Source organism: Bacidia gigantensis (assembly GCF_019456465.1).
Source record: "Bacidia gigantensis strain McMullin 20006 chromosome Unknown contig_175, whole genome shotgun sequence".
Lineage (NCBI taxonomy): Eukaryota > Fungi > Ascomycota > Lecanoromycetes > Lecanorales > Ramalinaceae > Bacidia > Bacidia gigantensis.
This window is the reverse complement of record NW_025408595.1, coordinates 309,938-323,821: the sequence shown is the minus strand read 5'-3', so window position 1 is coordinate 323,821 and position 13,884 is coordinate 309,938. Positions and strand designations below refer to the sequence as shown.

Genomic DNA, 13,884 nt, shown 5'->3' with positions numbered 1-13,884 from the left:
GAAGGGTAAAGACGATAATAGTGAAGAGACGAGGCATAGAAAACGGGCAGAAGTGGATAGGAACAGAGCAGACATGTGAACAAGCTGAATAAATAATTGTCTGAGGGCGCTGATCTGGGAGCTTCTTTGCTCTCTCCATGTTTAGTATGCGGACGAAACCTACTTCAATAGATCTCCTTGTAGACCTTAAGAATCTAAATTCATGCAATATACAAGGAGGATAGTCTCTTAAAGACAGTTGTTTCGAAGAATATATTATCAAGGCAAAGCCAACGTATAACACTATCTTGTGCCTTACAAATCCTGCTTAGCGCATTCGCCTTACTCTACTTTGCTGGTCCATGGACAATTTGGGACCCAGCGCCCATTGTATCCTTTGATATACCTCTAGCCCATCATATTAAGGTCGCTCTGACTAGCACAATTGATTGAATAGCGGAGACATACAATCTGCTAAGATTCTCAAGGGATTAAAGTAATAAAAGTTGACTTTGGCATAGTTCAAAAGACACTGGTCAAGCGAGAACTTAGATTACGATTGATAAGTGAGTAATTAGAAAATTGGTTTTCAGGCTCCTATTCACGGAGATTAGAATTTACCGAAAGCTTTCCCTCTTCTACCCTTACAAATGTTGGTCAGCTTCTTTACTAATTTGTCCTCGTCTAATATTGCCCTAGGATCAACTATAGCTTACCTCGAAGTGCACAACGAGGCAATCGTTGTCGAGGTCGCATCATTAAATCTTGAAGACTAGCAATTCAGCATACTAGATAGCTAAATCCAAGTTCCCAAGCAATACTCCCTACCCCTCTTTTCAAAATAATTCTCATTTAGGAGGCCTAGTTTGATGACTAGAAACCTATTTGCGATTATCGATTCCACTATTTGCTGGACACAAACAGTTATTACGAATAATGAGTAGGGCATAAACATTGACCAACGGGGAATCGCTTGGGCAAACGTAAGATAGATTGTCTATTAGATTCAGAGCTAGTCGAAGATTCATCTAGGCGCTATAGGACGAGCAAACATCAAGGTCCTTTCGCTTTGTTAGGCAAAGCTTCTTTTCCGAAATGTTTGATTACAAAGACGAATATTGAACTAGATAAATACGCGAAAAGGCCTATAGAGCCAATGGCAGGTAGACTAATAGATATAACAGTGATTCTATCTAAGCACTGGAATTAAGAGAAACAAGCGAACACAAATTATCAGCGGAAGACTATAGAGATAGATATCAAAATCACTATGGACACTAAAAGCCAAGATAGTATAACCTGCGTCAACGATTAGCAGAAGAGACTATGGCTAAAGAATGCAAAAAACAAAGCTACAAAGACTGATTCCCGCGATGAAGGTACATGGACGTAAGAAACGCTAAGAGTATACTGGAAATTCTTTACAAAGATAAAGCCTTGCTAACAACGAGGAAGAAGACTCAGTCCGGAGACTAGATGAATATATGACACAAAAGACAACGCAGGCCCATAAAACTTGAGGGGGTCAACTGCACCATAACGAAGAATCGTAGAAGATTCTAAGGAAGGACCTAAGGGCGAGATTTCTCGATGACGAAGAGTCGGAGATAATCATGGACAACAAAGTCAGGTTTACAAAGCCAGGAGTTAAAAAGGGGAGGGTGGCAAAAAGGGAGGGGCACGCGGACGTGGACGGCGAGGAGGACGAAAAGGGGCAGGGCTGGGCGGCGGTCTGTGAGACTTGAGTTGGGCGGACGCGAAGTGAATTGCGATGCAGGTTGTGAATCGTCGTTCTGGCGAATAGTGAATAGTCAATGATGGCTGAGGCAGGGTAGCACTCAATGACGCGATAAGTGAATAGTGACTGAGCTGAGAAAATAAATATTGATTTTCACATTATTGAATACCCCGCCCCCGCTACTGCCAAGACATATCACGTGACCTCGCGATAATCACATTTCTGCGGAGTAACATTCCTACTCCCCTTTCACCTTACATTTTGCGCTCTGATGCGTCTACTCATGCATCAGATCAGTTATCACCTGCCTCATAACCTGCAGCACTTGCTCATCATTCATTACTACTCGACCATGCGACGCAGGCTTCACCTCTTGTACAACCATCAAAACAGCATGCACCAGGCGTTCAACCCTTGTCGATGACAAATGCCCTTATCGACCTTGTATTCACGGTCGACGTGTCTTGCTTCGGCCTGCACGTCATAAGACTCACTGAACAGCACAGCACAGCGCCCAAGCAGGTGTCACTTTTGCAACAGTGTGAGATATTCAAGGCAGCAAGAATTGGGTCAGCTACGCTGATACACCATCCAGCAAACCGATGCATCCCTCCTCCGTCGAAGGTCACAAGTCCGCTCTGACCAGCAAGGCGCTCAATCCTCGGCCACGACCTCCAATTTCTTCCTCAAAAGCCTGTCACATCATTATGAAGCAACTTCATTGGAGTCAGCCTGGCGAATTCGCATGATGGCGCCCAATACTGGCCTGGGCTACGCGACCGCAGAAAGCATAGGAGGAGACCAAAGCCGGTAGCATTGATGAAGGAGTCGAAAGAGGAGGCCGTGCAAGCACAACAAAGGGACAAGGCCTGTGGACCTGCTGAGAAGCAGGGCACCAACAGAAACAGAGTTGACTGCTACAAGGAGGTATGGGGGTAAGACCCTTTTTAAACTCGTGACAAAAGAGGAGGTGTACAGGGAAATAGCGAAAGGTTGTGCGAGTGAAGAAGTTGCACCACGGGAGGCAAAAGGGGAAGATGACTCTATACAATTCCTGAAATACCTTCTCGCTGGAGCAGCGCAGAGTTAACTGTGCACCCCCTCACCCGTCAATGCCTCTGGAATGGAAGAAGTTGGCGCAAGCGCTTCTCCTGCTGAAGAGCTACCAGTCTGTCAAAGATTGCAAGAAAGACTGGCCGCTACGAAGAAGTTGCCAGCATGAACTGCACCTCCCCAAAGCCTGACGGCTTACACCCCCACCGCGTAAGTGACACAGGAAACCCGCGGGAAGGCCTTCGAGGCATTCAGAATCCCATAAAGTGAGTGGTTCATGGCATTTTCCATTATAATCCTCAGAGGCAAGTGGCTGGTAGATTATGTCATCAGTGTTGCCAAAAGCTCAAGCACGACAAAGACGCTCTAGGAATCAAGGTGACTTATGCTTCAAAAACATTTAAAGGGTGCCTCACGTTTGAAGCTTCGTTTGCATCAGATGTCCTTCTTACGCGATGAGATGTGTCCCTTCAAGCACGACAATTCCAATAGAGGATGCATATGACCCATTCACACCCCTCATCTACTGTCGCCAACCTTACTTTCCCTCGCCATTCTGGTCTTTTGTACTTCTCACCCCTCGAAAGCAAGATCGTGCATCGTCTTGGCCATCGCCATCCTATCCCTGATCTTAAATACGTCCACGAAAGAGCTCACCTCTCCCACAATCTCCTGCTCTGCCTTGTTTCTCATTGGCCCAATTCCCAACGCAGACATCTATACACCAAGTCTACCAACCCTTGCACGCGTCAAGCCTCGATCATTCAGCTCCCACGCCATTCAAGAATCCTGCAAAACGGCGCCTGCAACATATTCCCAAGTTCACGGAGTATCACCCGCCAGGCCTTGATCGGCTGCCTTTACATCTCTCCAAAACTCCCCCCAAAAACGTCGGCCTACAAGTTCCCCAACTCGAGCGGTAGCTGAGGGGCCCACTGTTGATCAGCTCGCTCCTCCACCCCAACCTTTCGCTGTGCACTCCAACAACTCTTACGCCACATCATCCACTCAGTCCAACGTGGAGCCTGAACACCCACTGCGCCTTCTGAATTTTTGATCCACATCTGCTTTCTTGCTAGCACTAGCGAAAACGGCCGCACCTTGGCTTCGGTCATGATCCTCCCCCCTTTTCCTGCCACCTCCGCCCTCGGCCACAAATGTCCGAGCACGTCCTCTTCTCCTTTCACTCCACCTTCCATCGCAGAATGGCCATACTCAGGCCATCCGCCTTGCACCCCAGAAGTCTAATCTCAAATCATCCCCCGAGCTCGTCGAAAGCAGCCTTGGTTGGGTGTGCTCGATGAATTTGAGAAGACTACGTGGGGTTAGGGTGGTTGTTGCCTTTGACCGCTTTGCAAAACATGCTGGCGGTTGTTCTGAATGTTATCTATCTAGAGAGGAGGAGGGAAAGGGCATGGACATAGGTAACAAGGGTGTGTAAAAAGGAAAGGGAAAAAGGGGAGAAGGGAGCGGTGTTGCCTTAGCCGACGAGCAAGAAGCACTTGGAGCTTTTTTCAGATACGAAAAGAGTAGTATATAGGGCGTAAATGATAACGGTGGTGCTAGAAGCGATGAGAGATGATGGCAGTGGAGGAGGCAGGGGGACGTAGGGGTAAGAGGGGGGAGCAGAAGATGAGTGAGATGTATAGTCTCTTAGAAGATCATCAATAGTAGCCTTGCTATTATGGATTTGGTTCGGGAATAAAAATATAGGTTGGCGATTTTGAGCCGCAATGGTTCCTACTATACATCGCGGTTAGGGATACACTAGTTATATGCAAATACTATCTAAGTAGCACTTTTGCATTCAAGTATTTTCACAACCACTACTTAAGTAATACTTACGGATATACTACCTTTAACCTTGTAAATACTACTCAAGTAGATGTTTCAAAAATAGTACTTAAGTAGTAGTTATAGACATAAAAATAAAAGACCTACAAGTGCTACTCAAATAGTACTTATATAAGGAGTATCGAAACCTTAAATGTCTTTTAAAAGGTAAACCCTACTTACTTTCAAATTAGCTACCCTAGAGTCTCGAAATTGAAAAGGCGGAACTCAGTTTTCAAAATCTTTATTTCGTTTATAGAGTCCAAGAATCTTCATATTAAGTAAACATAGTAGTGAATGATACCCATTTATTGAAACAATACTAGGCCTGCGAGCAAAGCGGGTCAAGATGCTTGTTCGCTAGGGCAGAAACAATGGTAGTCTTCCAATAGATATCATGAACTCGCCTTGCGAGTCTTCGATTCTTGGTGGCGAGCGTAAAGAGGCGCTCCATGAACGACCGTATCTGCAATGTTGACTACTTGGACCGTGAACACGCACCACATACTTGAGCTGCTTAGCCGATCTACGCATGTATCGGTGTAGCGAAATCATCCTTCCCCCTTTCAAATCAACTGTATCACGAAGAAGAAGCCGAAGACGAAGCCAGAGATTCTCCCCTGTACCCTTGCACTCTTCGTCGGCCTTGCCTATCCCCAAGGCCTTGAGTCCCGCATGTTGTCTTTTGATAGGCTTGAGGTATTAAGAGCTCGCTGAACATGTGATATTTCTCTTTCTCCCCTGCCTCTCTTTTCTTCGTTCTTCCCCTAGCGTCGAGGACACCCCACTCATCGCTCGTCTGAGTCGATTGAAACCTTCTGAACCTATCGCAGCAATCTATGAAGATGTGCTTCTCCTAGAGGAGCAGCAAGCGCGGCTATGGTGAGCAGCGAGGCATGACACCAACTACGGCTGCAAGACCAGGCGGAGCAACGCCAGGAAAAGCTCTAAGAGCGTGACGAAAAAAAGCGCAGGAACACCCGCTGTAGCTTCGCCTGCTCCAAGTATATTAGGTGTAAGGACGCTAAAGCAAAAGAGTGAGTAAGGCGAGAAATTCATAGTCTTCAAAACGGCAGGTAGTATTGCGAGAAGACTTCCAGTCCCTAGAGGGACTTGATAACGAAATGGTAATGCTAGAGGACCACCTCTTACTATCGAATAGTATTAGCATAATCGAGTACTAAAATAGTCTATACCTACTCATTGACAGTGTGGCTAACGTTTTGGTGGACCGCTAGTCTTTGGCTGGACGCATAAGTGTACTGACGTTGTAGGCCTGCACTTTGATAAGCGATGGAGGTGTGATATAATTAGGATTGTATGGAGATCCTTCTCAGGAATCAATCTCCTGAGTGAGGAACGGGAAGCATTTTGTAGTGGACAACAGGCTAGCGCAGACTTGGCATTCAGGGGCAGCTGACTAAGAGGACGCTACCCCTGAATGCCAAGACTCGAGAGATTGTGTACATTTTGAGTCTTGCTATTAATCACGCTGCGGTCCGGAAAGCCTGCGATAGATGAAGAATTTCGCTCTGCGCTTTGGCTGTCCACCTCCAACAAGGGTCCATAGTGGTATGAGCTCCGCTGAAAAAAGCGCATACGTCGTCCATCTAGTGCTTCAAGTGTTCTTTCATATCCTCTAACGTGTTGTTTTCTTACGAATCTCTTGCCTATGCGCCCGCTTCGATGGGAGAAATGAATATGCTATCGCGCAAAAAATCAGTGACTGTCCAGCTCCTCGCTGCATTGACGGTCTTCAGATTGTTCAGGACTTTGTATATTTTAATGGTATTATCGTTTTCAATAGGCACATCTGCTCTCGCACACAGCCATCCATAATAGTAGCGAAATGAACTTAGAGGTCCATTAAAGACACCTCGCCATAAAGAGAGAAGAGTACTCTGCGTCAGTATGGACGCTCATCAAGATTAAGCTGCATTTTGTTGGTATAGGCCTCTAAATTGCCTACGTAATGCTCTAATTAGTAGAGAATCGTGCTGTTATAATGAGTTCCTTCTACAATTAGTATAACGATTAAGATGAAAAGTACGGCTTAGCACTAACGTTGAATTCTAAAGATCTCTTCAAACTCCATATGTCTATATTAATCTACCAATAATTCTAGAGAGTCTCGACTATATTGTAAGAATTAAGTACCACAGTGATGCTTGGTCGAAGGTCATGTAGCACAGCGTTAGTGCCTCAAGTGCAGGCAGCGTTGTCGCTAGATTATTCCGTTGAAGAACTTATCGCCTATCCCTAAAGACAATGGGGATTCGTGAGAGCTTTGCGTCCCAGTGCTTGTGTCTAAATGTATGGGTGGTTCAGTTCTTTCTTTGTTTGATTAGAAAGTAAAGCAACGAAAGTATTCTATCAATCTTTAAGATTTAAATGCACTGCCTAGACATAGATGACCTGCTATCTTCTCCGGGTAAACTCAAAAGACAAAACAGGGGTTCGTGAACAAATATCGCTAACTATTATATACGTCAGCGTCAAGCCGGGTTTGTGAGCAGGTGAGGCAGCGATAGGGAACCTTAATAGGAGATTGCATCGCCAATACTCTAATGACAAAATAGCAGTCAATATTATAGGACTAGGCTTAGGGTATGACAATAGTAGGGAGTAACATTAGGTAAATTTTATGAAGGTAAAGGAATTAGTCATGGCAGGGAGACAAGACGGAGCAGGAATTAGCAGTTGATTACGCTTGATCAAGTCTGCGTATTGGTTTTTCGAATGTAGCCTTAATGCAGCTGGCTTCAAATAGGTCACTTCACACTTGACCAGCAAACGCGCTCGCGCTTCATGCTGTACAAACGTATCTGCTCGCGGTCTTTATATGTTCAACACAACATTTGTATTATCAGCAGCGACAGCCTTGATTTCCAACGAAACTGTTAAGAACTTTTCCGTTTAGACTCGTTTGAAACGAGTTAGTACGTTTTGCTTTAAACGAGCCTTATAAAGATGTTGTGCACATTTTTCCTGGTGCTATTTCCTCTCGCAGAGGCAATTCGTTAATTACAGGCTAAACGTATGGCCTTTTTCAATGGCTTGCCCCATGAGTATCTAGTACATGATAGCAACGGTCAGGACGACTTGGATGAATAGATTATTCGGGAGACAGATTTTTCCTTGTGCTGATTCAATATCTATATAAGAAGACCATGGTCAGATCGCGTCTTCATCCATACAACATCCTTTATCGACTTATACAAACATTTGATCGTGATCATCAGACATCGAAAATCAAAGCTTTACTTAGCTATAACAACATTGTCGAAGCGCTATCCATTGCCAGGGATATGTGCTCCATTTCGAGAAACTGGGCAAATGATAGTAAGTCATCAAGACCCATCATACTTAGAGGATTCAGGGACTCAAGTCTTTAGACTGAACACTTTAAATAAGGTTATAGAAAAGCGATTGCTCCTTGACATATATCTTTGGTGCCAAAGATCAGAATGAGCCTCGTTTCAATTGAAAATATGGGTAGACAATTCCTCTCTAGGTCTAGTTATTGGTATCCGCATCAAGACCCCAGATCCGCTGCGATGGACAATCTTCAAGGGCAACATCCTTCCACTATGAATGGCTACCTACCGCCACAATGGCTCCCACAACCAGCTGCGATGGACAGCCTACTAGAGCAATCTTTTTCAATCCTTTTCAGGGCCTAGCTATGTGCAGCCGCAACTGGACACACAACGAGCTACAATATACAATATTCAAGGGCAAGCATCATGTGAATATAATTATCTACTACTGCACACAAGCCAACAACCAGCTACGACACATAGAGTTCAGAGATAACTATCTACGGTCTAGGGCCAGCCTCTCCAATCAGTATCTCACTACGCTCAAGTTCCAGGTATAAACGACGTAAGAGAACAATTACCGCATGGCTCTTGGTACCCGTCCATTCGATACCAGCCAGATTCTGACTATGAAGGTGATGTGGAGGAGCAATCTCCTGTTGAATCTGAGACTCTATCGTCAAAAGGAAGATCGCAGCCTTCAGATAGAGAGGAAGACATATTAATACTAGCCAACGCGGCAGGGTCTCTTACGAAGGCAGGGAGGGGACGACCTCGCAAAGAGAAAACCATAATCGGAGAAGCCCTCGAGAAAGAGAGGTTGGCCTTCTAAAGCCGAGAATGGATCATCTAAAAAGCCGGGCGTGGGTCAAGGAGTGCCTAGGAGAGTTGGACGACCTCGCAAGGTGCCTGGAAGCGTCAACCCTGCTGACAAGTATTGCCTGGCAGTCTGGACTCGTTGGGTTCGTGACGATGATGATTATGGAGAGGAAGGAGCGGAGGGAAGAGAAGCGGCGAACCCCTCGAAACGTTTTATGTGAATTTATTCATTTGCATTAGAAGGTGAAAGGAGAGTACGTGGGGTATTGCATTGTATTTGTAGTCCACAGCAGAAGTATTAGTGGATGCAATTTTTGGCTATCATTTCTTCAAATCAATGCCTTCACGGTGACACCAATATAAGATGATATGCTATGAATGGATATTTGCATGCTATTTCAGCTATTTCAGGGTATCTCTGCCTTCCTCGTCTCCTTTGAAGACATGGTTCCGTGTTGTCCGCTTACAGAGCCTGAAGTCGGACAGTCTGCATTAGTTGGAGCCACTAGCATGCTCATCATTTATCAATTCCAGCCGTTTCCTCTCAGGTAGAGGCATCTCATAGTCCTTGGGTGCCTTTCTCTTGGCCTGCTTCTGGGCTTGTCGATAGATCACGTCCGCACGCGGTCCGACGCCCCAATCATGTATGTTGGTGAGTGCTCTTTGAAACGCGGCCGTCTGCTGGTCAGCGCCATATTCAGTACCATACCATCCTATCGGAGTTGTGTGCCAATACACCGCTCCATTATCCCAGTCCTCTCTCCAATTGACGTATATCGTAGCATGTGAAGGACTAACGCCACACGTGAAGACAAATGAGGTAAGACCTGGGATCGACGAGCCCGATCCTTTCTCGATCTTTTGGTCATCGTCATGGCCCTTCGGAATAGGCTGGTCATTGATTTGCGCGTCCCACTGCACCTTATTCCACACCATGGCAGAGCCTGCCATTGCACACTGTAGTTGCAATTCACCGGTCGGACGGTTGAGAGTCTTTATGTCCATACTACAGAAAGCGTGGAACAGACCCTTCGTCACGGAGGCGTTGTATGTTTTGGAAAGTTTTGGCCACCTGTCTCTTGCTACATTGAGTAGCGTTTCACAGAGTCCCCACGTAAGATCAGGGATAGGTGTTTTTAGTTTCGGGTCTTCTGCAAAGAACGCATCGAATGTACCAGCCGGAGGTTTCATTTGCGGAACACTCTTCTGGTGAAAATTGGCTCGAGTCTTTCGGCCAAGGTAGTCCTTGGTCCACGCGCGGGGCTCTGGCTCGTAGTCATAGAGATCGAAAGGTTTGCTGGGAGGAACACTCGCTTTTCGCACCATTCGCGACGCCTTGAAAAGAGCGTTCAGTAGGCCGTCTTGAAGCACGCTCTCGTTGAGCTTGGGACGATTGTGAATAGCTTGATGGATTGAAGGAGTCGTCTGCTTAGCAGTAGGAGATCCACGAGGCGCAGCTATGATATTGGTGGCAGTCTCGATGACCTGACGGCCGCGGTTCCTTGCTGCTTCATCGTTGTAGTAGTGGTTTTGTTGTTCGAAGAGAGCCTTCTTGTCGTCTATGTTCAGGGCCATGTCACAATCAGAGTCTTCTGGGTCAAAGAATTCGTACTCGGGGTTTGCGCAATCTTCCTCGTTTTCCGAATCCTGGAAATATTCGTATTCTGGATCTATGGCTTGTAATTTAGAGCTTGGGTTGTCACAGTCTTCGTATCCGTGGTCGTTGGTATGGGGTGATTCTGATGCCGGCGAGTGGTCAGAGGATTCGTCAGCGATATTATCGGACCCTCTAAAAGCGATGTCTGGTTGATACGAGTCAGTAGTTTGTTCGGTCACACCTGAAGTGAAATAGATCGAAGCGCCGGACGTGAGGGGCTCAGAATGGTTCTCCTGGTTGCTTGATTCGTAATAGACTAGAGGAGTGGCTAAGCAGAACAATTCATGACTCACCGAAAGCACTCTCGGATCTGATGATCGGGGATAAAGGGGTGAGCTGGCTTTCAGAGGGTGGCGACTGGCGCTCAGTAGCTGCAAAGTGCGGGGCGCTGTTGAGCACTTGAAGCGGATCGGAAGTTGAAGGCTGAAGCTCTTGATCCTCTTGAGGTGGGTCACTACGAGTCTGTGGTATGTGAGTGATGAGTGAGAGCTGTTGAAGAGAATGAAGTGAAGTACTTACACTGGGAAATGACGAAGCCTGGGTGCGGCCCGATCCAAAGCCGACGGCTGCTGTTGTAATGGGGTGATCCAAAGGAGGAGATGTCCTACGTTCGGACATCACATTGCTCTGTGTAACAATGTGCACAAGGAGAGGTTTCTGATGCCGAAGTGCAAATTGCGGAGGATAGTTACTGAGCAGGAAGGTGATAGATGCATTGAACAAATTGAACAAGCATTAAGTCCAAGAGCCAAGACCCCGAGCCGGAGTTTAAGCGAGCCTATCTCCGATGTAAACTCCGGGCAGTGGGCACAGGCATCTTGTTGCAACTATGCGATGCGGGGCGGAATGACTAATGTCTAGGGCAGCTTATAAATCTTTATATATTAAAAGAATAACTATCAACTAATAATAACTAGTCTATATATATATAGTTTAATATACTTTAAAAATATATATTTAATTAATCTTTAATAATTATTACTAAGTATTATATCTATATAATAGCAATTTACCTTAGTAGTAAACTAGTAATAAAATATACTAGCTACTTATTACTAAGGTCTAGATTATATAATTATAATATATTTATTAAAATCTATTTACTATTAATTTACCCCTATATAAACTAATCCTTAAGTATTAATATAAAGTAGTAATAAGTATATATATTTTATTTAATATTAAAAGGAGTATATATTTAAAATTATTCTCTTAGTAGACTTTACTTAATAGTATCTTTAAAAAGTCTACTATATATATACTTTTTAAAAACCTAAGTTAAAGATTATTTTATTTTTAAAAGGTTACCTCTTACTTATATATAGTTCTTTATATTATTTTTATTAAAGCTATTAGTTAAACTACTTTAAAATATACTCTACTAAGTTAATAAGAGAAGATAGATATAAGAAAAAATAGTACATAAAGACTTTAATAAGCAATATATATAATATAGTTAGTTAATAATAAATTAATTATAAGCTATTTAATAAGCTATAGTAGAAATAAAACCTTATACTAAGCTAGGTAGGGCTAAGCTAAGCCTAATTAGGATATTCCCATCCTACTCTCATTATAATCTATAACAATAGAGTACTTATAGAGGACTGCCTACCCTAACGCTAAAGATAGACTACAAGTTATTATTCCCTAAGCTTTTAGTAATTATTAAGTAGCTTATTTACTTTATATAAAACTAATTAGAAATTAGCGTATAAACGCCTAGTAGTATATATTCTAAGAGGAGCTTTTAGAGGTATTATTAATAAAGCTTTAGGCTTTAAAGTTATAAAGATAGTATACTATAATTATATAGCACTATATATTTAATATTATATCCTAGAAAATGTTAAGTAAAAGCTTTTTAGTTTATTGTTTTCTCTCCTACTATAAAATATACCTAAGTACTTATAGCTTCTAGTTAGTATTCCTTAACTATTAAATTTAAAATATATTATAACCTTTAGCCTTTTCTTATACAATAAGGATACTAAGATTATCTTACTTTTATAATATATAATTATATATAAGTATATTTAATTATAGTATATTTCTTTATAAGAAAGGGTAGTCTCTATATAAAAGCTTATTAATCTTCTATAGGTTTAGAAATTCTAGACCTATAATATTACTTAAATATAATTCTAAATATAATTTAAATACTTAGGATATTATAATTTTACTTCTAAAGCTTTAAGTAAGTATAGCCGCAACTATCTAAGCTAATATATATCTTAATAATAAATCTAGGAAAGTTATAAAAAGAACTATATAGAAATATATAATCCTATAGAATATACTTAATTTATTAATAATATATTAAATATTTTATTATAAATATAAATAAATACTAAGATAATACTAGTAAGAAATATATATACTAATAGCTTTTATTTAAATTAATTAATATTTATAGAAAGTATATATTATATATAATAAATAATAATAATTACTTTAAAACTTATATTAATATATTATAAGTTTATTATTTAGGTTTAAATATTTTATAAAGTAGAGAATATAGGCTGTAAATAATATTATTAAGTTAGAAAAGTCTATACTATTAAAACTAATCTTTTTACTATTTAGAAACTCTAGATTATATAGAATATAATAGATTAATATAGATAATTAAAGTAAAGTATACTTTTATATTAAACTAATACTAATAAATTAAAAAGTAAAGTTTAAATTTATTTTAATATTATCTTTTTATAATCTACTTTAATAAAAAGTAAAGTAAGAAATAACTTTTTAATATTATATAACTAGTATTAATAAATCCTTAAAATAAAGTAACTAGTAGCTATAAGAGAAATATTACTTTCTATAAAAGAGAATTTAAATAATAAAGGTAATAAAGTTTTTTTTAGATTATAGAGTAGATTTAACTTAGTAAAAGTTTCTTTATAAAGTATAAATAGCTTTAGCTAAGTCTCTATAAATTAAAGAAACTTATTTAGTTAATAGTCTTAATAGGAAGTAAAGGTATAATAAAATAATTATAAGTAAGTAGTACTAAAGTCTAGCTTATAGACTTTAAAGCTAAGTATTTAGAATAACTCTATTAATTAAAATTATTATAAGAAATTAATAACTTTAATATAATTAATTACTATTAAGTCTTGAGTCTTTACTTATAAAAATTTAAATTTTATTTTTTAAACTATTATATAATATTCTCTATTAAGTAAGAAGTTTTAATTATAAGAAAACATAATATATAGAGACCTTAATAAGTAATATATATAACATACCTTAGTTAGTTAGTAATAGATTAATTATAAGCTATTTAATAAGCTATAGTAGAAGTAAAGCCTTATACTAAGCTAGGTAGGGCTAAGCTAAGCCTAATTAGAATATTTCTATCCTACTCTTATTATAATTTATAATACTAATACTTTATAACTAACTTATATAGCTCTAGATAGTATTTTCCTTATTATAAATCTATTAATAAAAATAATAGCTAGTATTTTTTATTA

The 13,884-nt window shown here is 40.9% G+C and overlaps 2 protein-coding genes across 2 annotated transcripts; one reads left to right on the top strand and one right to left on the bottom strand.

The window, feature by feature from the left end:
- Positions 1-8,216: 8,216 nt before the first annotated feature.
- On the top strand, positions 8,217-8,648 carry KY384_002899 (uncharacterized protein; the record flags this gene model as incomplete). Its single annotated transcript, XM_044811421.1, has 2 exons — positions 8,217-8,477; positions 8,544-8,648. The coding sequence occupies 2 exons, from the start codon at positions 8,217-8,219 to the stop codon at positions 8,646-8,648; spliced, it is 366 nt and encodes a 121-aa protein (XP_044671697.1).
- A 586-nt stretch (positions 8,649-9,234) lies between these two features.
- On the bottom strand, positions 9,235-11,017 carry KY384_002898 (uncharacterized protein; the record flags this gene model as incomplete). The annotated part of the gene is made up of 3 exons (XM_044811420.1): positions 9,235-10,655; positions 10,693-10,888; positions 10,919-11,017. 3 exons carry the CDS (start codon positions 11,015-11,017, stop codon positions 9,235-9,237), a joined length of 1,716 nt encoding a protein of 571 aa, XP_044671696.1.
- Positions 11,018-13,884: the final 2,867 nt, after the last annotated feature.